This window comes from Beta vulgaris, chromosome 6 (genome assembly GCF_026745355.1).
Source record: "Beta vulgaris subsp. vulgaris cultivar EL10 chromosome 6, EL10.2, whole genome shotgun sequence".
NCBI lineage: Eukaryota > Viridiplantae > Streptophyta > Magnoliopsida > Caryophyllales > Amaranthaceae > Beta > Beta vulgaris.
In genome coordinates this window covers 9,949,697-9,974,264 of record NC_079207.1, presented here as the reverse complement: position 1 = coordinate 9,974,264, position 24,568 = coordinate 9,949,697, and the positions used below count along the sequence as shown (strand labels likewise).

Sequence of the window (24,568 nt, the reverse complement as noted above, 5' to 3'; positions counted from 1 at the left end):
GAAAAAACAGATATAAGAAATTAGCATTCGTGAAACTAGCTACTAAATTACTTACACCAAAAGATGAACTATATGGAGTGTATTTATCTTCAAAGACTGCTCAAAGAGTTATCCCAATTTTAAAAGTTAGTATACTTATCTTTTACATTATACTACCTTAATCATACAAAATTGGAATTTTTTCCTTGAATAGTGCAAAAGTGGGTTTTAATTCCCAAAATATGCCCAAAAAAAAAAAATTCCCTGCGTACCGTCCACGTAGGACGGCACGCGAGAAACTGATTTTTTCTTTGTTTTTGCCCACAAAAACCGCTACTCATAGTAGCGGTTTATTTAAAAATAAACCGCTACTTCAAGTAGCGGTTTATAAATATAAACCGCTACTCTAAGTAGCGGTTTACCTGGGCAAAATATTGCAAGCACATATCAAACTCTGGAGCGCTACTTGATTAATGAACCGCTACTTGAAGTAGCGGTTTATACAACACACACACACAATTTTTTTTTTTTTTTTGTAAACCGCTACTTCAAGTAGCGGTTTTACTTAAGTTGAAAAAAAAAAAAATCGCGTGCTGTCCTACGTGGACGGTACGCAGGGAATTTTTTTTTTTTTGGGAATTAAAACCCACTTTTGCATTATGTAAGGAAAAAATTCTACAAAATTGCTCCAAATTGTTATTTTATCAAACTCTATAGTCCGTTGCCGTAGAGTTATGTCTGCATGACTGCATTAAACATATAGTAATTAAAGCTACTTGAAAAATTGTTTCTCAACAAGTTTTCGACTATATTTTTTCTCTTGCGAATAGTGAGAAGGATGCTACTCTTTGAAGTACGCATGTAAACTCTCGCAAAAGATTAATTCATCCGTCGAAGGCGATGAGAAACTCCTCGTAGTAGAACAAAAAAAACTATATTTTTGCCCCTTAAATGTGAGAATTGGGAACGTTATCAATTACCCACTATAATAAAAAGAGCTCATCATATCTTCTAACACAATTTTTACTTATATGACTTATATTACAAATATATACTAATAAATTGTATAACAACTTATTTATAGTGCACTCTTTCATAAGTTTTAGTTTTTATAACTTTAGATGTATTTAGAAAATCTCCAATGAATTCTGACATTTTAAGAATAGATAAGATGATCGAATAGAAAGCACTATACAAACAGTATCTTACAATTTTATTAGCTAAAAACAGAAAATATAGAAACCAGATCAAGTAATTTAAATATAGTTTTTAAAATTGACAAGAGTAACATATTTATTAATTTTAATTTCATTATGCCATATATATGTATATCACGTGACTTAAAAACGTTAAAACCAAAACTTGAAATTGATAGTGATGCTGAACGAACACGCAAATATGTTATGCTGAAAGAATTTTAATTACAAAAAGAAAAAAAAAATCGTATACGTCAACAAATCTTCAAAATTATTAATTTTTCAAAAGATGTTTTTCTTTAAAAAAATGGAGAAATAATGATCACAATATTCCATCAATGACAATCCCTATATTAGTTGCACAATTAATCAATTCATAGCAAAAAATTATATTTTATACAATCCATACAAATATATTAAAAGACATAATTATATGTAACTAAAAAAATATAAATAAGTTTTTTGATCTTTAACCTTTTTATTAAGTAACATCCTCTTACTCAAATTTCATTGAAATGTTAGTTCTATCCCAAATTCTTTAAAATTTCTTTTGAACAACTTATCATGCCATAACACTCATTTTCTAATCTCGCACTAGACAAAATATTACGAAAAGCTAATAGTATCAATTGTGAAAATTATGAAAAATAATACATTTGATAATTATAACTGGCCCGAGACATAGTCCGGACTAAAATACTAGTTAATCATATAAAAAGTTGATATTTTGAAAATATATATTAAAGTTCATTTATTACAGGTAAATTAGGGCATGTTCTCTTCGGCATAAAATAACTGAACTAAACTGAAATGAATAGTGATATGTAAGAATAAAATTATTGTCCAGAGCTGAACTGAAATAAAAATAAGTTGCGGAGAATAGACCCTTAGAACAAAGTTACTTTGTGAGAGTTTTGACTTAAAGTTAAGTTAGTTAGAAAAATGTATGTGACACTCTAAATCATTATTATTTTGCTCTAACATTGAAGTTTAAATAGTTTTGGTCAATTTTCACAAAATATAAAAAAGTCCGATATACGCCACGTAGATATAATTATGGTCAGACAGGACCATCCACCGGTCCACATTAAAAACCCCAACACTTGCTCCTTTAATCTCTCTCCTACTCCCTCTTTCTCTTTCCTTTCCCTTTTTTTTTCCCTTTCTCTCCAAGTATACAAAAACCTTACCTTTTTCTTCCCTTCTTTGTCCTCCCTAATTTCTCGCCCAAAAATTTCCCACTAACACTAGTAGTGACAACAAATACTACTTCCAACTTTAAAGAAAAAATAAAGATAGAGAGAGAGAAAAGAAAACTAAACACTCAATTTCCTCTTCTCTCTCTCACTTCTTTCATCTCACCGGAAAAACTCTGCAATGGCGTTCACACTGTAACAGAAAAAAAAAAAGAAATTCATAGATTAAAGTCAACCAAAAAAAATATATAAAAAATGGGTATGTGCACTTCCAAACCACCGACGGAAACCCATCTTCCCGATCCAAAATTACCGGAAGATTCAACAAATGAACATCCTCCGGCGAGAAATTCCGGCGAAATTCCGGCAAAAAATCCCCATTTTTCGGGATCTATAGTCCAAGTCCAGCTCACTATTTATTCTCAAAGAAATCACCTTTATGGTCTCCAGCTACAAATGCAAGTTCAAATTCAAATTCAAACACTCCGAAACGTTTCTTTAAACGGCCGTTTCCTCCACCATCTCCAGCGAAACATATAAAAGCTGTACTTGCAAGAAGACAAGGAACAGTTAAGCCTAACGTCGCGGGTTCGATTCCTGAGGGAAGTGAAAGTAGTAGTGGTGGTGTAAATGGTGTGGGTTTAGATAAAAGATTTGGATTTTCTAAACATTTTGGTGATAAATATGAAGTTGGTGAAGAAGTTGGTCGAGGGCATTTTGGGTATACTAGGGTTGCTACTGCTAAGAAGGGTGAATTGAAGGGTCAACAAGTTGCTGTCAAGATCATACCCAAAACCAAGGTTCATCTTTTTTGAATACTTTTCTTTTTTTCTTTATTCTTTTTTCTTTGTTTTTTGGGTTAATTAATTTTGCATTGTTATAATTAGTTTGAATTTGAAATTGGGTTTAAGTTCTTTTGATTTAAAGTAATGGTAAAAGTTAGTAAGAGGTAAATTTTTTGATGAGTGAGCTACGGGATTTATCTGCTATTATGTTTGTTAGTTACAAGATTGGTTGAATGTTGTTGGGATTGAAGAGATCAGATCTGTTCAAGTATAAAAAATGTAGTTTAATAAATTATGGTTTTATGTTTAAGTTAGTGTATTAAGGGTCATGTGATGATGAGTATAATGGAACATGTGTAATTGTAAATTTATCAGTAGAATATCCAGTTTTATGGTACCGAGATAAGGTTACTATATGTGTGAATTGAAATTGAGGCTTGGAGCATAGTTTTTGCACTCCATGTTTGTCTTATTTGGTGGAATGTACCTAGAGGGTGTAATGGCGTGTTTAACGGGAACTTGCCTCGTGAACGAAGCATTGTATCGATTCATCGTTTGAACCTCGTTGTCATGAGTTGGATGCCTTAATGTAATGCTAAGGTGCTGGACTGATGGTGGTGTTACTTTTTTTAATGATTAGTTTTACGGATTTAAGATCGTTTTGATTTATATGCTAATCACCATTAGTTTTTGTACATAATCCTGCCCTATCCAATTGAATCAAAAGGGGAGGCAATGACATGTTATTTTATAGTATTAAATCATTGAAACTAGATGGAGACAAAACGTTGTTGATTGTCTTATTTGAAGAGGAAAGTTTAGAGAGAATCTGTGGAGACTTGGAGCTCAGAATGCTTTTTATAGTTTAGGAACAAGAATGGAATATACAGGTTAAAAGCTGATTAGAATAACATCTGATGAGGGATGGCTCATGATAACATGATGAAGTAGTACTATTGTTTTAGGTTGGTATTTCTGGACAGCTTCTATGGTTTCTCTGCTACTGGTATACTCTCACTTGGGCTGCGTGCTGTCCGGTAGTTTGATGAAAGATGCACAATTATGTCAATTTAGGATTCTCAAATAGTCGTTCGATGTTGACCAGGTGCAAGTTGCCTTTATGAATAGCTCATGTTTTCTTTTTTGCTCTTAGCTTTTTATAGGTTATCTGTATCATGTTTTCAAAATTTCTTAATTGATTTTGCCTATTATTCTAAACTCTGTTGCCTTTTTATTCTCCCCATGTAAAGTGGAAGAATAAACCAGAAGTTTTGAATTGTTGGATATTAAAAGTCGTATTAATATTTGATACCTGAATCTCATGTAGATGTGGGATAGTGGCCATGATTATGATTCAATGTTTTCATGACGTCATGCTTTTATAAAATTATTTCTACTTTTGAGGTGGTCAAGTGATGTAATTGATATTGCGGTGATGCATCTTTCAAGGATCTTAAGGATCGAGGAATATGATTAAAGTGTTCAGTTTTAGCTTTTTTGAGTAATACTGCAGTTCAGATTTAAAGTGCTGCTATGTGCAAATGAATATGGTTGACATTGATGTATAAGAAGTTTCAGCTGATCACTTGAGAATTTTCTGTGGGTACTTATATCTTCTGCGCTAATTCTTGTCTCATATTGTCTTGTTGCTAGATGACCACGGCTATTGCCATTGAGGATGTTAGAAGGGAAGTGAAAATTTTGAAAGGTCTGGCAGGACATGCCAATCTCATAAAGATATATGATGCATATGAAGACAGTGATAATGTTTACATAGTGATGGAGTAAGTAGAATCACCCGGCTTGTTCTCTTATGCATGTTTATGCTGATTTTGCTAAGCTTTATGAAAGCCTATTAGCTTTTAGTTTTGTTGGGTTTGACATAAAGAAATGTGTTTGCCTTCTGTGGAAATATCACTGTACTGAAGGCCAAATCTTTTCTTGTGATGAGAAGTAAGGGCATAAGGCTTCTACTAACCGCTTGTACTAGAGTCATGCTGCTTTTAAATCGCCAAGTGTGATTCTATCCTTTTAGCTATGAGTGATGTTTTCTGGGGATTGAATAATGTTAACTGGGATGCTTGGAACAGTACACTTTTGCTGTTCTACCTGCTTAATTTAGCTTACGTGTTTTTTCAGGTTGTGTCGAGGAGGGGAATTGCTAGATAGAATACTTTCAAGGTACTTTTTCAAAGTTGTAGATTTTTGTAACATACTTCATCATTCTGGTTAGACAAATACCAGGTTGATAATATCTGTCATTTGGAAACTGAAACTTCTTGTTCCATGATTTTGTAGGGGTGGGAAATACTCAGAAGATGATGCCAGGGCTGTGTTATTACAGATATTAAATGTTGTGTCATTTTGCCACCTGCAAGGTGTGGTACATCGAGATCTAAAGCCAGAGGTACTAAAGTTCATGTTTACATCATAATTTTATTTCTATATGGAATCTCCAAGCATTTAATAAAGCATATGGTTTCATGGAAGGGCTGTGAATTAATATCTAAATGATTGGGTTATATATAATTCTATATACACAAATTTTGCTGGATTCAAGTTTCATTTATAAATTGTGGCAAAACTGCCACTCAGTTGCTGGGTTGATGTTTGATCTCATTGAACATGATTACTGATGACATCCAGCAGATATTACATAATCCCATATACACAATTGTGACCAGTCACCAGGTCTTGAATCACATGGTTTATCTTGATCATTCCAACTTCTGTTTGCTGTTTGTTCAGAATTTCCTATTTGTATCAAAGGATGAAGATTCTTCATTGAAGGCCATCGACTTTGGTTTGTCAGACTTTGTTAAACCAGGTTTGGCATTGTGTTTGTGATGTTCTGTCAAATGGATTGATATGTATTGTTTGGTTCAAGATTTCAAGTGTACTCCGTCGGGAATTTCATGGGTTTCTTGTTTTTGCAGATGAAAAGTTAAACGATATTGTAGGGAGTGCGTATTATGTTGCGCCAGAAGTGCTGCACAGATCTTACACAACAGAGGCCGATGTTTGGAGCGTGGGTGTGATTGCGTATATTCTACTGTGTGGAAGTAGACCATTCTGGGCTCGTACCGAATCAGGTATTTTTAGATCTGTCCTAAAAGCGGATCCGAGTTTTACTGAACCACCATGGCCTTCTTTATCCATGGAGGCAAAAGACTTTGTCAAGCGCATGTTAAACAAAGATCCAAGAAAAAGAATTACTGCAGCTCAAGCTCTTTGTGAGTATTTTTTCCAAATTTTCATGGAAAGTATGATTTCTTTACCTGTGCTGCTCCTAATTATCTTGTTTTGCAGGCCATCCCTGGCTCAGAAATCATGCAGAAGTAAAAGTTCCACTTGATGTACTTGTCTTCAAACTTCTTAAGATTTATATGCGTTCATCTTCTCTTCGCAAAGCTGCTTTGAAGGTGGGTATACTATGTAATATTTTTCTATTTAGTATACTTTCCTGATATTGAAAGATTATGTTACTAGGACTTCGTTTTGTGTCCAAGTGGCCAATTGGGTTTTTTTATAGAACATTCATGATTTTTGCCTAAATTGAACGTCAAAGTCTCATGTTGGAGTGTCGGGATCTGACACGGGTACTTGAGTCTTGAGTTAATATGAGGGATAACGCTAGAATGCTCTTGATACACTTTACATTATTTCAGTGTTCTTTAGTCATCTTTTCCCATCTAGTTGAAGTTGATTTTGCCTTCATAACTACCTAACTGGCTTCCTTTGTCTGTCATCACAACTTTTTTGACAGGCTTTGTCAAAAACATTGACAGTCGATGAACTTTTTTACTTAAAGGAGCAATATGCACTTCTGCAACCAAGTAAAAATGGAACCATAAGTTTGGAAAATATTAAAGAGGTGGGTTTCTTGAGGATGCTATCTCAAAATCTTAATGGATTTTGATAAGAAGGATGATATCTTAACTGCTTTCCTTAACTTGGCAGGCTTTGATGAAAAATGCAACAGATGCCATGAAGGAGTCTCGCGCTCATGAAATTTTAACTTCTGTAAGTGCTTTATGGATTTTGTGGATGATGCTGTCTTAAATGCACATCATCTTCCAATTAAGTTACTATTTGTGATTGCATCTTCCTGTGACAGTTAACCGCACTTCAGTATAGAAGAATGGATTTCGAGGAATTCTGTGCAGCTGCCTTAAGTGTCTACCAACTCGAGGCTCTTGAAAGATGGGATCAGCATGCTCGCTGTGCCTATGAACTTTTTGAAAAGGATGGTAACAGGCCCATCATGATAGAAGAGCTGGCTTCAGTAAGTTACCACTCTTTCGTTTTTCAGTCTTACAGGTTTCACGAGTGTTGCTTATAAAGTTATAACTAATAGATTGCTGCCTCATTTGTATATTTTGAAATTGCCACTTTTCTATTCATCTTCCATGTTTGCCATTTTTTTTGCTGCGAGAATCATATATCAATCCAATTATAATGGTACTTGCCGAGTTTGTCTGATGTTTCTTGCTTTTGTATTACCAAAGCAATAGGCTACATTTCTCTTTTAGTCCATCCTGAAATAATTGGCTACATGTCATTTTTAAGTCCATCCTAATATAGTAGATCACTTTCTAAATTTATTCAGTTAAAATTGAATTTTATATATTACCCCCATGATGAGATCCTTAACAAAGAATCCATAAAGTTTCATTACTATAGTGATATGATGGAGATTTGAAAAAAATTTGACAATCAAATTTGGCTCATCAACTAGGGACAGGGAGTATTGGTTAGTTCTATTGATAAGTTGGTATATTTTTGTATCAGACAGTTCGACATAGTCACATTACTCACACTGTCTATTAGTTTAGCAAAATATGTCGATAGTTACTTTCATCCCTTCCACAATTCTTGCAACACTTAGCAAGTTCAAGGTTAAAATTAATGAACTTAAACACGAATTCTCACCATTATATATCGTCATTTGAGATCTTGTTATGAAATGTGTACTTTTTAAATATTAAAGTTCCATAATTTCAATTAATGCATAATTGAAGATATTGATGGTCGGAGTAGTAAATTGGGGACCTCAAAAATTGCAAGTGTTACAAGAATAATGGAATGGAGGAAAGGATTTCTAATAAAAGGGTAGCTTTCTGCGTGTTTTGTTTGACTTGTGATGTATTTTGTGTAACTATTACCTGGTGTGACCAAGTGCTTACATCAGACCTTCTAGCAAGAGAGATTATAATTGCAAGAATCATAGTCCCTTAGAGTATATATGTGACATTGTTTCAGGAGCTTGGATTGGGGCCCAACATACCAGTTCATGCTGTCCTTCATGACTGGATCCGGCATACTGATGGGAAGCTGAGCTTTCTTGGGTTTGTCAAATTGCTTCATGGGGTATCCTCTAGGACTCTCATTAAACCTCATTAAAGGTGTACAACTATAGGGTGCTCTTTGTTTCTAGTATCATTCGTGGTGCTTCGTGGTTTTTTGCGCATGTTGGAAGTTTCAAGAAGTGCCATCTTGAATTAAGCCTGGCGCTCTCGGTCATGAAATTGATTCCTGATGCAGCCAGAAAATGGTTTTTATGGCTGAACAAGGAAAGCCGTGACTGGCGGGACAACAGAGATCAGTTTATTGGCTAGCTCACTACAAGGATTAGGTTAATTGTTTCTGACCACAAAAGGAATGTATACGTCAATTGTTGTTCAAAGCCAGGCAAATATGTGATTCAGTTTTAGCAATATATTGTGTAGTTTTTGGCCTCTTGGGGGCTGAGGTTGATGACCTAGAGGTTGGTCAATCTGGAATCTGCATTGTTTCATAGTGCTCTAATTGTGATTTGTGAAACTAAAGAAAGCTCTTAGGGTGTCAAAAAGTTAAAGAAATAGGGTGCTATCTTTTGATGTTTTCTTTACCACTCCCTTATTATTCCTTCAACTTTTGGCACGGTCTTTAACGTACATCTATAATTGCTAATCTTTAAAGTTGATACTCCCTCCGTCTTTTTTTATTTGCTACATTTTGCCATTTAGGGGTGTTTCAATTTATTTGCTACATTTGCAAATACTTCCATATATAGTACATAGGTCCCACATTTTATTTACAAATTTGCCATCACTTCCTTCTTGATTTTGTAAATGTTTCCATATATAATACATAGGTCCCACAATTTACCTATTTGCTTTTTTGTTAATTCCATTTATGTCAATGGTCCCCACTCCCTCCTTGGTCTTTGTGAAAAAGTGCTTGTAGCAAATAAAAAAAGACGGAGGGAGTAATTGATATATACCAAAAATCACACCAATACCAATTTAACAGTGTTTATAGTAATTTTTTTCTATAAAAAAAAAGAAGATGAAGTATCTTCTTTTGAGGGTAAACTAGTTATTAGGTCTGGGTTATGTCTCGGGTAAGAAAAAAATTTCATTTATTAATATAATACTTTATGATAATAACACTAAATACAACTTAGTCTAGTGGTTAAGATTTTAGTATATGTACTTGAGGTCTCAGGATCAAATCCTATACTATGCAATTTCTAAAAAAAAATTATTGACATGGATTACAACATTGCCTGCTCTTCTAACATGAGATATCGAGAAAGACTTCAAACATTGTGCTACAGAATTAATATCATCAAAGACATGAAAAAGATAAAGTATCTAGGTGTACCTTAGCTTTTCCAGTAATAAAAACTAAATGCAATTAGAAGAAAATATTGATTTAAGTTATTAAGGCTGTTATGTTGAGATATTAAAATCTGTAAGCACCAACCCAATCAAATGAGGTTTGAAGGAGTTCACTTTGCCACTACACTACACACTTTGATCCATGTATTTTTTTTTTTATTTTTTTTTTCTATTTTCCCTCCTACTCCACACTTTCATCCACCTATATTATTTTTGTTTCTTTTATTACCCCTTGATTCATCACCATCAATCCATATATGGTTTTGATGCACCATAAAGAACTTTATCAATTGAGTAGACTAACATTCAGAAAATGTGTGGGATGACCTTGCTCTTTAATGACTATATCCTTCGAGTCTAATATAGACTCTATTGTCCTCATATAAAGAAAAAATAATCTATGATAAGTTAAAGGGATATTAGATTAATATAGCTTGACGTCATGGGCCACAAATAAGTTTAAGTTTTGCAAAAATTGTTAAAAGAGACGGTTTAATTTAAATATAAAAGTAGACCTAGTCACTAAATGAATTAAAATAGTCACCGAAAGAAATTAATCTATTTACTATTGGACTAATTCTCTTTTCAATATATAGGGTTTATCATTGCCTAATTTTAATTTAAAAGTAGACGGTCTCTTACAAGACAAACTCTAAGTTCTATCACTAATACTAACTATTCAAAATTAGTCGATAATCTTAAAGATGAGAATTTGCGCCTATCACTTTCTAACAAAAAAAAGTCTTAGTAACTTTGTTTGGTTCATCATAGAAAGTAAAAAACAATCTATGAATGTTGAATACACATGAATTAATTTTGTAACTCCCCGACTTCTAATCAATGTTATTAAGTTAATATGAATATTAAAAAAAATATTATTGAATTCTTTTGTCAACCAAATAACAAGGCCATCTTACACTTCACAAAAAATAAATATCTCCTTGATTTTCTTGGCAAATCAAACAAGCCTTAATTATGTGAAATCAAAGCTATTAATAAGTTATGATAGATTAAGATATTTCTTTCTTTCCCCAAAGAGTTTTCCATTTCTTTTCGTCTCAAGTATTAAGGAGAAGTATTATGGGCCATTTTTTATTATTATGAATTCTTTGTTGAGGAGAGAGAATGTGAGTGATTTTGTCATTAGTATACTTGTTCATAGAAAAAAGAGTAATATAATAAAGATAGAAGGTAAATATATATAAATGAAAGGACCTATACCAAATAAGAAAATAGAAAATGCATATGAGGCGATGATGGAAAAATAGGCAAAGGTATTTGGAGACGAAGGTGGCAGTGATTTATGACTCGAGAAGTCGTGAATGCACCTGACATGATAAAATGACATGAACCAGCCACGAAATAATGAGTTAGTGATAAACCTTGTTGATTCATTTGTTAAGCGTGTCAACACGGGTACAACCATTTCACAAATGAGCCGTTAAAATTTCAAATATGAAACTAACATTTCTTGACCTGTTAAACTTAAACAAGAAAAGATTAGCATTTTAGCAAAGGTACGAGATAGCATAATTTGAACAGTAAACAAAATTCAATTTTTATATTTTTGGTGTTATAGAGCGTCTAAACTTAGTGATGTAGACGAGATACAATTCCATATATTAGATACGCATAACGCATCTACAAACTTCACCAACTAGTGAGATGGTGTCCACAAAAGAATTCAATATTCAACCAAGTTGATTCTTATCTCACTATAAATTGTTAAGACGGCATACCAAAACTGAAAATAAGAAAATAAAAATAACATATAGTTAAAAGCTTCTCATACTTAAACTTAAATGGGTTATATAATAGATAACTCGACACGATTAAGCGTTTTATTAAATAGGTTTGATTATTGTGAAGTATTCCAACCTGTTAATTAGATTAATTCAATAGAGTTACTAGAAATGTTTTCAACACGTTTCATATTTGATACGACACGAAGATAAATACGACACGATACGACACAACACGACACACGAACTAATTGAGGCTCTAAATATCGTCAACGAGCCATTGACGGGTAAAAAAGTTGGGTCCCGCGTCTAGTGAAATGTTAACCTACTAACCTATAAAGTGCTGCAAAGTGGAGAAATAAAACGAGAGAAGCAAACTCTTCCAACATTTGACAGAAAAAAGAAAGGCGTACCACGTACGTACTGGCAGCAAAATAACCGTTGTTCGATCGAATTTCTTCTCTCTACATTTAATCTATCTCCAATGGCTGCCAAAGGAAAGAGCATTTTAATTGACATTTCTTCATCTTCTTCCTCAGACGTTAATGGCGACGAAGACGACAGTTCCTCCGATATAGCTTCAATTTCAAGGTATATTTTATTTATTCTCTTTTCTATATATTCAATCATTATCAAATTCAAAGGTGGAATAACATTTTAGTCGTTTATTTTAATTTTCGCTGTGAAAACTTGAATGTGATTCAGTGGAGATGAATGTGAGCTAATCGATGATGAAGAGAGTGATGATGTTTACGAGGTAGACGATGACGAAGCTGATGAAGACGAAGAAGAGGATGGATTTGTGAACGATGACGGCCATGGAGTTGAAGATGACGATGACGATCATTCTCTCTCTAATCGAGTCATTTGTTTTCTTCAAGGTGATAACATCATTGATTGCTGCTAAATTTTCTGTTTAGAGAAAATCTGTTCGTTTTTTCTCTCGTTTGTTTGCCCTAGTTTCGCTTTAGTTGTACAGTTTTTCATGAATGATTTTGTTTTGTAACGTAATGATAAATCAGTTCAACCATATATGAAATTACTTATCTTAGTTTTCTGTCATACTCGTGTGGTTCATCGCAAAGTGCAGATATGAGATTAAGGATATACGATAGAAGTTGCGGTGAATTTCCGTGTCATTTTTGTAATTTGTGGTGAATTCTACAGAGTTGAAGAACTGTAGGAAGTTAGGAACTAGCTAGTGCTCATTTATATCTTATTTCGCAATGATGTGACTATTTAAAGTTTGTTGATTTGATGATCCGTTCCAAATTTGTTTAGCTTCTCTGTTCAATTGATAATTTGTTTTTCTTCTGCTACCTAATTTTGTCTCACACTTTACAGTGATTAGAAATTAAAGGTTATTGAAGTGAGTAATTTATGTATCATGTCGATGGTTGTCCTTACATGCGTGTTCAATGAACAATGAACATTGCAATATTGTCCCCCAAATATACAAGTTATTTGTATGAAGAAGCATTATTCTACTTAGAAATTTCTAGTGTGGTGTTGAAGTTTGTAATAATAATTCTACTAGATCTTGCTCTTATGTCAATTAGGAAGACAAGATCTGCAAGAGCTAAGTCTAAAAGCATGCAAAGCATATTTGCGGAGACATGGGCTTAGAGTGTCGGGGAACAAGGATGAGTGTGTTGGTAGGGTACATGAGCACTGGCGGTAAGTTATTGATAACAATGTAATATTTACCTATTATGAGTATTGATGGATATTTACCTGTTATAGGCTGAGAACTCAAGTCTAAGTTGTTTCATTTAAAGGATAAAAGATGGGAAAGCTGAAGTTCTTTATCCAACGACATCCTTTGTCATCAACTGCACAGGTGCTCTGCAGTGATTTTTTCTATGAATTCGTTTTTCCTCTCCAATCATATTAGGTAGATTGAGTAATCATTTACTTGTCTTTCTTATTTGATTGTTGAACTGAGCAGGCGATGTTTGCAAGGGAGATACTGTCCTCTTCAAACAAAAAGTCTATGGAAGGTATCGTGTCCATTGTAGCATCTATATTGTTTCTAACCATTCATCCTTGGAATATTTTGTCTCTGTTTCTGGTGAAAATGTTTCTCCTTTACTCTTTGTTTTACTTTTTTTGTGTCAGAAAGGGAGGGGGGTTGGGGTAGTCATTATGAAACCATAATATATGAGGAATATCCCTTTTTGATACATTTTAGTTTTGGAGTTGGTTAAGAAAACTAGTTGGTCGAGTTTGAAGCTTAAGGACAATCTTCTTGGCTACTGATGAAACAAATAAGGAAGATATTTCGAATGTGTTAAATTTCTGTGTAATTATTTTGTCTCCTATGTCCATACCCCACTCTTTGTAATGTGGAACTCTCACCCAGCAAAGTTTTGACAAAGTGACAAGGAACGGCAAAGTTCTGGGGATTAGAACAGTTGCTGGACGAGTTGTGAAAGAAAGCTATGGTGCAGCGAAGCAACAACATACATTCACGGTAAGGGTATATTTTGATATTTATTTATGTTCAGCTTATGTAGATATGATATCATTGTTGGGTGAACCACTAAATCTATTTGTAATCTCCAGAAGATGGTTGATTTTTTTATGATATTTATCACTATTCTATAATCATTAACTCTCTGAATGGAGGGACAGAGTTCCCTATATGGATACTTCATCTTTGTTCTCGATCATGGAAGCTTATCTTGTTCTCAACCTCTTTCATCTGCCAGGTTGAGGTACTTTGGACCAAGGGCTTAAAGAAATTGCCTCCTCTCTTTCCTTTGCTCGTCAAGGGCCGAAATCTCTATAGATTGAAGACCCACAGGAAGGTGATATCGATTTTCCCTGGCATATCTATTAGCTCTTATAACTTTTCTGATTGTCATCAATATCAAAAACTTCCAGCCATGGAAGAACGAGGCAGACAGAAGAAAAGTTCTTGCTGAAAAGCATAAACGAGGGTCAGTCGCAAGATATAGGAGAGCAAAGAGAAAGAATGCTTTGTCTACTAATAAAGGTTTAAAAGATCGGCATTCCCCCATGCTTTTTTCTGCACCAATGTCTATAACTCGTGTCAATGTCTCCTTCATATGAAGTCTGATATGAAAGCTTTATTGAATGTATGCTAGGCGTAAAATCTAGGAAAGGTGCTCATTGTGAAAGACCATCCCAGATGAGTTATCCTGTAGGAGGCGAACATTTTGGTACAGAGAAAGGCATCTCATCTTCAACAAACCAGCAGCGTAATGTGAAGCGGGGAGCTGCCAGAAATACTATCAGAGCTAATGTCTCTAAAACCTTGAGATCTCAAAAGCCAGTCTTTGAGGATGCTAGAGTTCCAACATTGCAGCCTTATCATGGTCCTCCAAAATATCCTGATTCACAAGTGGGACTTTATCATAGGAGTGTGCCTTCATATTCTGCAGAATTTCAGGGTGGAATTTCTTATCAGGGTCAAATGATGATGCCTGCAGCACAACTTGGTATTTCTAGTCATCACCACTTGCATGATTTTAATAACATTCAGTCACCTTGGGAGACTCATATGCACTCTAGGCTAATCTTTCCTTCAAGAGCTCCACGTGGACGGTGGATAAATGGTCATTTGAGCTGCTCAATCCGAGGATGTAATGCATCTGGATCTGATAGATGTGTCATTTCTGCATGTTGGAGATGTTGTCGAAGGGTGGGGATGGGATGCAATGTCCATAGATGACAACTATTACTTTGGTCATGCTACAATACCTCGTCCACATGTTGTTTTTAGCATCTCTGCTCACTGGGCAGTACCATGTTATGGTATCCGTTGAACAGAAAGGCCTTCTTGTTGGATATAAAAAGAAAAAGGTACGCAATTAGGAAATTTTTGCTTAGTTTAGAGAGTGAAAAAAAGAAACCCACTCATTGAAGGTGCAAAATTGGCAGCTTATTGTTTGTTGCAATAGGACATTATGCTTTTGATATTGTTACCCCCCTATCTAGAAATAATTATGACGAATTCTAGTTTAAGATGTCCGATAAAGTTGTCGCCTTTCTTAAATTGTAATTAGTGATTAGTTTTCCCATATTACCCCACTAAGATTGAGTAACGGGGATTAGGGTGAGTATGGGAGATTCCAACTAGTATAAGCCTCTAGTTAAATTGTGTCATATGCTGAATTATGAAGAGTTAGAATGATGTGGCAACCATTTCTGATGGAATGAGCTCTATGTTGAGCTTCGCCTGATATGATCAAGGGAAGGGCATTGCCACTAAAGCAAACTGAATCCAATTGCTCTCCTATCAAAGCCTCAAAGGTGTAGGTATGTAGCTAGGATTTATGCAGGAAAACGTGGCAATTGTTCAGGTTGGATAATATTTTAGTTCATTACTTCCATGTTATACAATTGCCGATTATTATATCGATATTACTGGTCTTCATGATTGGTATTGCTAGTCTTCATGTCATGTTTCTTCCATCTTTAGAATAATAGTTGCTGATAGATAATGTAATCTAGCACTTGGTCAGCCATGTGGTATGATGGTCACGTAATCTTACTGATGTTTAACAGGATGGATTTACTTTCTTCTAATAGTTGGGGGCAAAACTGCAGAGCAACTAGTGTAAATATCATGTTTTTCGTACCTTTTCATGATCTGTTTGCTTTGTAATGGCTTTAGTTCCATAAAATCAAATTTGCTGGGACTGTACCTATTTCTTTTTATGCTAATATGTCCACATAAACCATTGACTTTTGCTCTCATACTGCAGGTACATGCTTGTTGTTATGGATTCTTATTGCTGACATGGATGAAAATTGGACTTTCTAAATATGGACCTGGTTACTGAATGCTTTTGGTCATCAACATGGTATATTGGTATGTCTCTTCAGTGTTATATTAACATGTCATGTTGTAACTAATGATTTTCGTCGGACTTATTTTCAGAAGAACAATGCGAAACTAATTAATATTTAAAGAGCAGCACAGTTAGTCTGTCATTTCTTAAATATTACCTATCAGAAGTTCAATATATTGCCTAAAAGGGATGCAAAATCTCTTTGAAGATGCAATGCATAAGCTGGCTCTAAATCTAAGGAGAACAGAGCTTCAGCAAATTCTAGGGACAACTTAACATGCCCTAATATCAACTTGTACAAGGAGTGGAAAATATTTTCCTTACTTGTCTTGCTTTGATCACTATTGTCTTGTTTGTTTTTGCTAGGCAAATAGGCATTCATTTGTTGAGGTGATAAATGGGGTGCTTGATTCCCTTTCTCTACTCCAGAGGACACGAAAAGGGATCTATGAAAGGAAAACCTTGGAAAATAGCCAAGACTCACAATCCTGAGCGTCTAAGCCGTGCGAGATATTGATATCCCACTTTGACCCTTTAGAGTTGGGTTTGCTTGCTCATCTTCTACAGTTTACCTAACTATTACCAAACGTAACAATCTAAAACTTCATTTTAAAATGTGCTCCATGGGGTAAAGGGTAACCTCTTAAAGCCACTTTCTAGATAGTAGATACGAATACCATGTCGAAATGAACCAAATACAACAACCAAATAATTATATCTGAAAAAGTTATTTATATTTTTAAGAATAAGACATACCTTAAATAGTTAAGAAGAACAACCATTAAAATATGACAATTACTAATAGTCGTTGGCTTTTGCTATTCTTTTCCTTTTAGATTTAATCTTATTAGGAAATAGGAACACAGTTACTTGTAACCTTTTGAGATGTTTCATATTGGATGTTCGATATGGATTGTAGACTGGAGGTGTTGGATAAAGCTATCAGCCAATTGCAGACGACCACATGATAGGGGTAACTACTAAGTACCCACTACCCATTAATTGACAACCTGGGGCTTTTCACAGAAATATCACTATCTGACTCACTTTTAGACTTTTCCTTTTGACCGACTACATGGTACCTTAACCTCCATCCACTTATTTTCCATTTATTGACCTTTAAATTAAAAAGATTCTGGAGTGACTTTTCTTGTTAGACACTCAGACATGGAGTAGAAAAATAAAATGGGGGGTGGGGGGAGTTTGTGTCCTCCATTACAACACGAAGTTTCGTTATCTTCCTTGCAACACTTGCCCCAATTGTTTGCTCCATATATACTCTCTAGGCTGGATCCTTGTTGTAATTGGGGACTACATGAACTTTGGTAGATTCCTGTCTTATCAACTATAATAGCCTTATGTAAGCCTACGGTGGCATTTTGTGGCATAATGACTTACAAAGCACTTGAAGATGCCAACAACTTTTGGGGCAAATTGACAAAAGAAACATACTTTATACTTGAATTTAACCCCAAGTCTCGTGGCAGCAGAAGTACTGGTTGCTGTGTGCTTCGAAGAATCATCTTATACTCTTTAGAGAAGTTGTTATGTTGCCTTGCATAGTAATGGTTTAGTATTTTAAAGTACCTTTACTAAGAAAATGTTGCAATTATACCTGGGGGGAGGGGAGGTCATAAGTATTTAGATATTATTAAATATAATTTTTACTTTTTATTCTGTGAGAGTTCTTCTGAAACATAAGCACAAATCTTGAAGTTTATTTCCGATATTTTATGATGAACTAAAATTAATAATAAAGAATTCAACATAGCCAAAAAAAAGTTAGGCTTGAGAAGGCCTTTTCAATATTAATTGCAAGTCTTTAAGTTCACAGCTACCACAGCCTTTCCTCTCTTTCTCCGGCAGTCTTTCTGGTTGCATGTTCATATAGGATTGAACAACAACCAAAAAGAACTTGAAAAGAAGGCTACATGGAACAGTCTTTAAGCTCACAATTACCATATATCTTTAGTTTTGCATTTTTCCTAGATGCCACACCTTGCCTATCTTTCACCTACAATCTTTATGGTTGCATGCTCTAGGACTATGCTTGTCATATCTGGGATTCTGAGTAGAACAATTGTACAAATCCACTGTTGTCAACCTGCTTGTACACATGTATATAGAGTTCAATGGTTTTGCATGATGATTTTTAGTAGACCAATAGGCTGCCAATGCATTAGTTGGGAAGGCTCATAATGTTTTTCACAATTTTTTGGGTTTCAGTTGTACACTTTCTCCCTCTGCATCCACTAATGGGTTCATCCCAACTGAGAAGCATTCACTTTCAAGGGAGTGCTGGTGATGGAACAGTTTTTGAGAAAACAATTCAAAAAATTGAATATACACCATTAGAATCTATTGCCTGAATCATAATGCAACCAAAGTAAGAATTGACCCCAAAAAAGGAAAGAAAAAGAAAGAGGGCCTTGCCTTGGTGCTAGAAATGGCCGGGGTGTTGTGGTGGGGGGGGGGGGGGGAGTGAATAGGGGTTGATTGGTTTTGGTGGGTGGTCTGAAAATAGGGAAGAAGCACCATTACTGGTGATTTGTGCTTTATTTTAGAGAAAGACAGGTGAAAAGGAACTGCTGGTTCTGTTTGGTAGAGTTGAGAAAATGGTTGTGGAAGCGAAGAGCGCCATGTTTTCTGTGCTTATGGAAGGGACGAACTAGTTTTTTAAGTATTAGTGAATAATAAACATAATTTGACCCATTTGTGGCTCTTCACCAATATGCATTGAGGTACCACTGGCCACAATAGAGCGAGTTAGATTCGGGTTTTGTATATTGGTTGCATCATGAATATATCGGAGACTAAAAGTTTGGTGTACGTGAAAATGGAGCAGAGGGAGAGGAAGAAAAGATATGATGATGGATTGGGCCTAGGGGTGCTAGTGGAGTGAGTTGATCTTGAGCACATTTATTGAAATCGAAAAGCATTTAACTTTATTCGATTCGTGCTCGTTACTCGTTAAGCTTGTTAGGCCCTTGCTTAACTCGTGCTCATTAAGGTTTTGAACTGGGTTTGAATTGCTCGTGAACTACTTAACTCGATTAGTACCCCTAGTAGCTAGTGAAAAAGGAAGAGTAAAATCAAACATTATAAACTAGCAAGTAGATAGCAAGTTCGAACAGTTGAAACGAAAATGAACTACTTTTACTTGGTGATGGTGTGTTCTTTTATGGAAAAATGCTTGATTTGGGTTACTTTTTCCAAGTGATAGGATTTGTTTTAGGTTCTAGAATAATCAACATTTTCCCATGAATATTTTGTGTGACGGTGAGGTGTACACGTTGGGAATGGTCCGTCTTTTTCTCAACTCTTTTAGTATTTCTTTTATATAATATAAAAAAAATCCCTAGAAAAAAGAATATACAAATAGAAGTTATGGTGTTCATGAGCTTATCGAGTTGAATTCTTTTCAGCTGTGCTGCTGATTAAGGTTTCAAGTTGAGTGTAGTTCGATTTCTATATCATATAAAAATTATCTGCTAGAAAGAAAATATCAAGAAAAATAGAAGCTAAAGTGTTGTTCACGAGCTTATTGAGTCGAGTTGAGTCTTTCTCAACTCGCACTAGTTAAGGTTTTGAGTCAACGGGAGTTCGAGTCGAGCCACCTCAAGATGAGTTTTGGCTAAGTGTTGACTGAGTTATATTTGAGTTGCTCACGAGCTGCTCAATTCAATTAGCACATGTGATAGAAATTTGCGAAACACATGGGTTGCCGTTTAGTATTTCCCTAAGTGATAATAGTCTATATGTAATTTACAAGCATTAAGTCATCAAATGTGTTCAAATGACGTTAAAGAAATTTTATCAAAATTGGAAGAATTCGACATGAACACACTCCGGAAATAGTCTGAAATCCACCAAAAGCGCAAGCAAATTCTTTATACACATTTTAAGCATAAGTAAATCAATCACAACACCAACTATCTATACTCACTTCTCACCATTAGTAACTTGGTTGATATGGACTGGATTGAAACCAACAATATGTTTGGATAACAATCGTAGAGGGAAAGGTGGGGAAGAAAGAAGAGGGACGAGGAAGAAAAAGTGAGCTTTCATTTTTGTTGTGGAACAATTGAAAGTATTTGGTTTCTTAAGAGGAAAGAATGATGAATTTTAGGGAAGGAATATTTCCCTTTCCTTCCAAATTTTCCTGTCCAAACATGCTCTAAAAGAACCTAAAAGTGGTGGAGGGACGAAGATCAATCTCTTGCGTCCAAGCTGAGCGATCTTGAAGATGCAAGTGCCAGTAGGTCTGAGCTAGAGAATCTGGGTCCATCAAACCATCTGCTGTTGCTGCTCCTACTCCTACTCCGCTTTGTTGCTCCCCAGCACCTGTTTTCTGCAATATACTTGGCACCCTGCATTATTTTCCACTAATTTTAGATACTATTGTCATTCTAGTAATTTCTAGCTTTTATTTTTGAATTACAATTTGAGTGTCGTTTAAATTTGTTCACCATCTGTGGACTCTGATGCGCGTTGCACTCGATACATTCCCCTTAATTATGGGTTCTGAATACACTCTATCAAAGCACTACTTTTTCCTTAATATTTGTAGTTATGTATAAATAAAAAATTATAATAAAGAGTTGACATTATGAAAGTAAGCATTAAAATGAATCAATTAAGAAAACCGCATTTGATGGTTTGCGGATACGTAATTTTGGTAGATCTTGTGTATTATGGGTAGGGGTGTCTAGGACCCTGGTCGGACCTGAATGTAATATTATTATTTTTTTAAAAAAATAATATGTTTTTTGACTTAATTACTTTTCTTTTCCCAAATTTCAAATGAATGTTTAAATCATTTTTCTAAGTCTCTACCTCCTTTTTTTTTTTTTTGAAAGACTCTACCTCCTTTTTACTTCTTCTAATAGGTCCAAACATTCTCGAGAAGATTTAAATTGGAAGATTCAAATGAAGGGTTTTCGGCGGGTAAGGGGTGTTTTCGAGGGTTGGGCTAAGGTTTTCGGCGGGTGGGGGGAGGTTTTTGAGGGGCGGGGATTTTTAGCGGGTGGGAGGAGGTTTTCGAGGGTTGTGGTGGGGTTTCACGGGATGGGGGTGGTGTTTCAGCAACTGGTGGATGTTTTCGGCGGGTTGCAGGGGTCGGTGACTCAGGTGGAGGGTGGTGGCAGCGGCTCCATTGGTTGTGGTGGTGATTAGTAGGGTCAGCCTGGTGGTGGTTAGTAGGGTCAACCTGGTGGTGGTGGGGTGGTCAGTTGTGTTATGGTGTAGAGGGATTTATCCAAAACCTTGGGGGTGGGGGGGGGGGGGGTGGGTAATGGATCTAAGGGTAAGGAGGTAATTTTAAACTGAAAAATGGGTAAAGAGAAAGGACAAAATCATCAACCAAACATCAAGTAAGAGAAACATAAGTTTGGAAACCTTTTCCCTTTCTTCACACCCCTCAAGGCCTCAACCAAACACCCCCTTACATGACAAATTGGAAAAAGATTCTTTTGTTTAGTATCAATACAAGGCAAGGAAAAGGGAAGAGAATTAGAATGATTTGTTTTCCTTCGGCTCTTATTAAACTATCTAAATCCATCCGATGTTGAAAGGTTTGGAAGTTTATAAAAAGTCACACTTTCCTATCTCCTTCCTTTCATCTCCTTTTCCTCCATGATTACTATCCAAACATAGTGTAAAACTCATTTTCCTATTAATTTACCTTGTTCCTTTTTAGGATATGTTATCTTTCTCATTATTACACTTATCTTTTGAGGTGAAGGAACATACCCTAAATCTTCTCCTTAAATTTAATGGATGAAGAGTGAGAAGAGTACAAGTCACGCAACTTACTTGGGTGCTCCGACTAGGCCATCAATGATAACATGAGCAACGTGTATTCCCAGTGATTGGAACTCTCTCGACAGACATTGTGATAGTCCTCTTAGCGCAAACTTTCCACAACCTTTTCAAAAGAAAAAAGAAGCACTTGTGACACTTTTGCGACAACTTCCACTATTTTTAGTTTTAATTGCAGATATACGAGTATAATTGTTTCAATGATTTAATTCTTAATCAGCAAGGTGGTATAATGGCACATACTAAGGCTATTTTTAGTTCACCTGAAATTTTCTGATCTGAACTTATTTTTTCTGATCTGATCTGATCTGAACTTATTTTTTCTGATTACAAGATTTTATCTTTTAGATTTTTCTCAATATATAAGAAAAAATATAGTCATGTGGGGTCTTGTTTGATTCGTCTCAATGAGTACTTTATTAATATTCAATTATTATTTTACTAATATGTAATGAAAGATATAATGATTTTTAAATATAAACATGATCTGAACTGATCTGATCTGAACTTATTTTCTATGATCTGATCTGATTAGATCTGAAATAAGCAAAAATAAGGTGAACTGAACATAGCCTAAGCTAAGCTTAGTCAAATGGTAAGGAAAGAACCTTCCAACCTCAAGGTTGAGGGTTTTATCCCCACTAGGAGTGAGAACTTTGAGAGAGGATTTCCCTTACTATTCCTTCCCACTCTCAAAGTGTCTCCCCGCAAACCTCGGTCCGGATAAACCTGCAAGAGGTTCCGGTCTAGCAAGGCCTTTTGTCTTACCAAGGGGAATATAATGGTACATACATAATTCTGAGAAGCCAGACATGCCGTTAAGAGAAGCTGAACAGCCCGTGAAGAGTATCGTTCCTCTTCCTCTCTCCACCATACCTGAAAGAACCTTAACCCACAAACACAAAAATTAGCCATTATTTTCATAATGAAAATACAAATAGAGGAGGCAGGAGGGGGTCAATAATCCAGATTGGTAAAGTCTTGTAGGGGTGGTATCCATGAGTTTGGATAAATTTTGTCCACATCACTGCCATACGGGGCTTTATGCACCAAACCTAAATAATATTCAGAAAGGAGGGAGGAGGGAGGAGGATGAGAGCTTAAATAAGAGTTCAGGAGTGTTAATTACTTGTTGAGCACAATGGAAGGCACCAACAGATGAAACTGCGAGCGATTTTTCAAAAGAACTGACTGGAATTTCAGTGAAATTGGGTGGATGCAAAGGAAGGGATTGGTATGCAGCATTATAGACCAACACTTCAACAAAACCAAGAGAGAGAACCCCTTCAAAAGCTTCTTTAATACTTTTAGTATCTGAACAATCAATTCTTATAGCAAAAACTTGAGCTTTTTCTTCCCTTGCTATCTCTTCTGCAATCCTTGATAGTCTTCCTGTCCGAACCAGAGTAAAATATTATGTTATCTTAAGATGAACAAGGAAAAGAAAAAAACATAAACAGTTAGCAAGTCATTGGGTGGCTGGTCGCTGGCGGCTGGCTTACCTAAATCCCGAGAGAGTATGGCAACTATGTACCCTTCATGAGCAAACTTACGGGCGATGGATCTTCCAAGTTTTGGGCCTACACCAACAACGGCAGCAATGCCTTTGGAGGTGGTCGAGGTGAAGCTACTCGAATTCGAGTTCGACATCCTTGTTAGCTGTCTGCCAATTTTTTTGCCCTAAGAGATGACAGGAAATGAGAATATATAGGAAAGATTTGGGGAAGGAGGGAGGAGTTTATCACGTATAGCAAAAACTACCATTAATACTACTCACTTTCAAGCGCTACACATAGGCCATAGCATAATGACATAGAATGACAGAAAGTTAGGAACGGTACATTTATAAGGTGAGCTTAATATAGAAGTTCCAACATGGCTACATTTAACTAGTGGGGAGTGCAGCTGAAAAGGATTTCCCACCAGAAAGGTACTGTATCCTATTTACAAAATGTCGTCTCTCATGAGATACGTATGGTCATATGGATGTTATGTAAAGATCTTGACGTGTACAAATTATGGACCAATCATTTATAAGTACTCATGATGACACAAAGACCAATTGAAACGGTGGATTTTGTTCTTTCTATAGTAGTATTTCTTTTCCTTTTTTGGACCTAGCAAAAAAGCTAAAAATGGCTTAAAATGAAAGGCAAAAGCTAACAATCGCACCTAGGAACTAGGATGTTAGATAAGATAATTAGAAATAGAAATATTAAATGAATCTAAATATTAAGTATATCAATTGACGTGTAATTTTAAAATACATTCTAAGATTTATAATTTATATCAAGAAATATATTTAGTGCATATCCAACATTCCGAAATGTCCATCAACAAAAATCCAAAATAAAAATGCCTT

The 24,568-nt window shown here is 35.4% G+C and overlaps 3 protein-coding genes across 5 annotated transcripts; 2 read left to right on the top strand and 1 right to left on the bottom strand.

Annotated features, from left to right (window-relative positions):
- The first annotated feature begins 2,329 nt into the window (after positions 1 to 2,329).
- LOC104895576 (CDPK-related kinase 5) lies at positions 2,330 to 9,049 on the top strand. Its single transcript, XM_010682133.4, is given in 12 exon segments — positions 2,330 to 2,729; positions 2,732 to 3,171; positions 4,810 to 4,940; positions 5,296 to 5,337; positions 5,455 to 5,563; positions 5,905 to 5,983; positions 6,093 to 6,389; positions 6,466 to 6,578; positions 6,923 to 7,030; positions 7,117 to 7,179; positions 7,274 to 7,441; positions 8,419 to 9,049. Coding segments are annotated over 12 exon segments (1,794 nt in total). The 5' UTR covers positions 2,330 to 2,626; the 3' UTR covers positions 8,560 to 9,049.
- Positions 9,050 to 11,167: 2,118 nt separating this feature from the next.
- On the top strand, positions 11,168 to 16,508 carry LOC104895574 (uncharacterized). The gene is made up of 12 exons (XM_048647206.1): positions 11,168 to 11,237; positions 11,905 to 11,979; positions 12,103 to 12,154; positions 12,269 to 12,444; positions 13,123 to 13,240; positions 13,342 to 13,403; positions 13,512 to 13,563; positions 13,931 to 14,036; positions 14,275 to 14,373; positions 14,450 to 14,561; positions 14,674 to 15,391; positions 16,297 to 16,508. Exons 1-11 carry the CDS (start codon positions 11,168 to 11,170, stop codon positions 15,258 to 15,260), a joined length of 1,509 nt encoding a protein of 502 aa, XP_048503163.1. The 3' UTR covers positions 15,261 to 15,391; positions 16,297 to 16,508.
- Positions 16,509 to 20,172: 3,664 nt separating this feature from the next.
- On the bottom strand, positions 20,173 to 24,134 carry LOC104895575 (uncharacterized). 3 transcript variants are annotated; one of them, XM_010682132.4, is made up of 6 exons: positions 23,984 to 24,134; positions 23,709 to 23,886; positions 23,336 to 23,598; positions 22,999 to 23,092; positions 22,201 to 22,312; positions 20,173 to 20,756 (listed from the first exon to the last, which is right to left on the bottom strand). In XM_010682132.4, the coding sequence occupies exons 2-6, from the start codon at positions 23,854 to 23,856 to the stop codon at positions 20,564 to 20,566; spliced, it is 810 nt and encodes a 269-aa protein (XP_010680434.2). In that variant the 5' UTR covers positions 23,857 to 23,886; positions 23,984 to 24,134; the 3' UTR covers positions 20,173 to 20,563. The 3 variants fall into 3 exon arrangements, with proteins under 3 accessions (XP_010680434.2, XP_010680432.2, XP_048501908.1); XM_010682130.4 differs by having other exon boundaries at positions 23,709 to 24,117; XM_048645951.2 differs by having other exon boundaries at positions 20,558 to 20,737; positions 23,709 to 24,122.
- Positions 24,135 to 24,568: the final 434 nt, after the last annotated feature.

What these genes read in the sequence shown, in the direction of transcription:
- LOC104895574 (XM_048647206.1), top strand. Translation starts at nt 11,168, where the DNA reads ATGAACCAGCCACGAAATAATGAGTTAGTGATAAACCTTGTTGATTCA. An exon ending in AGTCATTTGTTTTCTTCAAG is followed by an intron (nt 12,445 to 13,122) that starts GTGATAACATCA and finishes TATGTCAATTAG; the next exon opens with GAAGACAAGATCTGCAAGAG. An exon ending in AGCAACAACATACATTCACG is followed by an intron (nt 14,037 to 14,274) that starts GTAAGGGTATAT and finishes TTCATCTGCCAG; the next exon opens with GTTGAGGTACTTTGGACCAA.
- LOC104895575 (XM_010682132.4), bottom strand. Translation starts at nt 23,856, where the DNA reads ATGTCGAACTCGAATTCGAGTAGCTTCACCTCGACCACCTCCAAAGGC. An exon ending in CCTTCCATTGTGCTCAACAA is followed by an intron (nt 23,093 to 23,335) that starts GTAATTAACACT and finishes TTGTGGGTTAAG; the next exon opens with GTTCTTTCAGGTATGGTGGA. An exon ending in GTCTGGCTTCTCAGAATTAT is followed by an intron (nt 22,313 to 22,998) that starts GTATGTACCATT and finishes TCTTTTGAAAAG; the next exon opens with GTTGTGGAAAGTTTGCGCTA.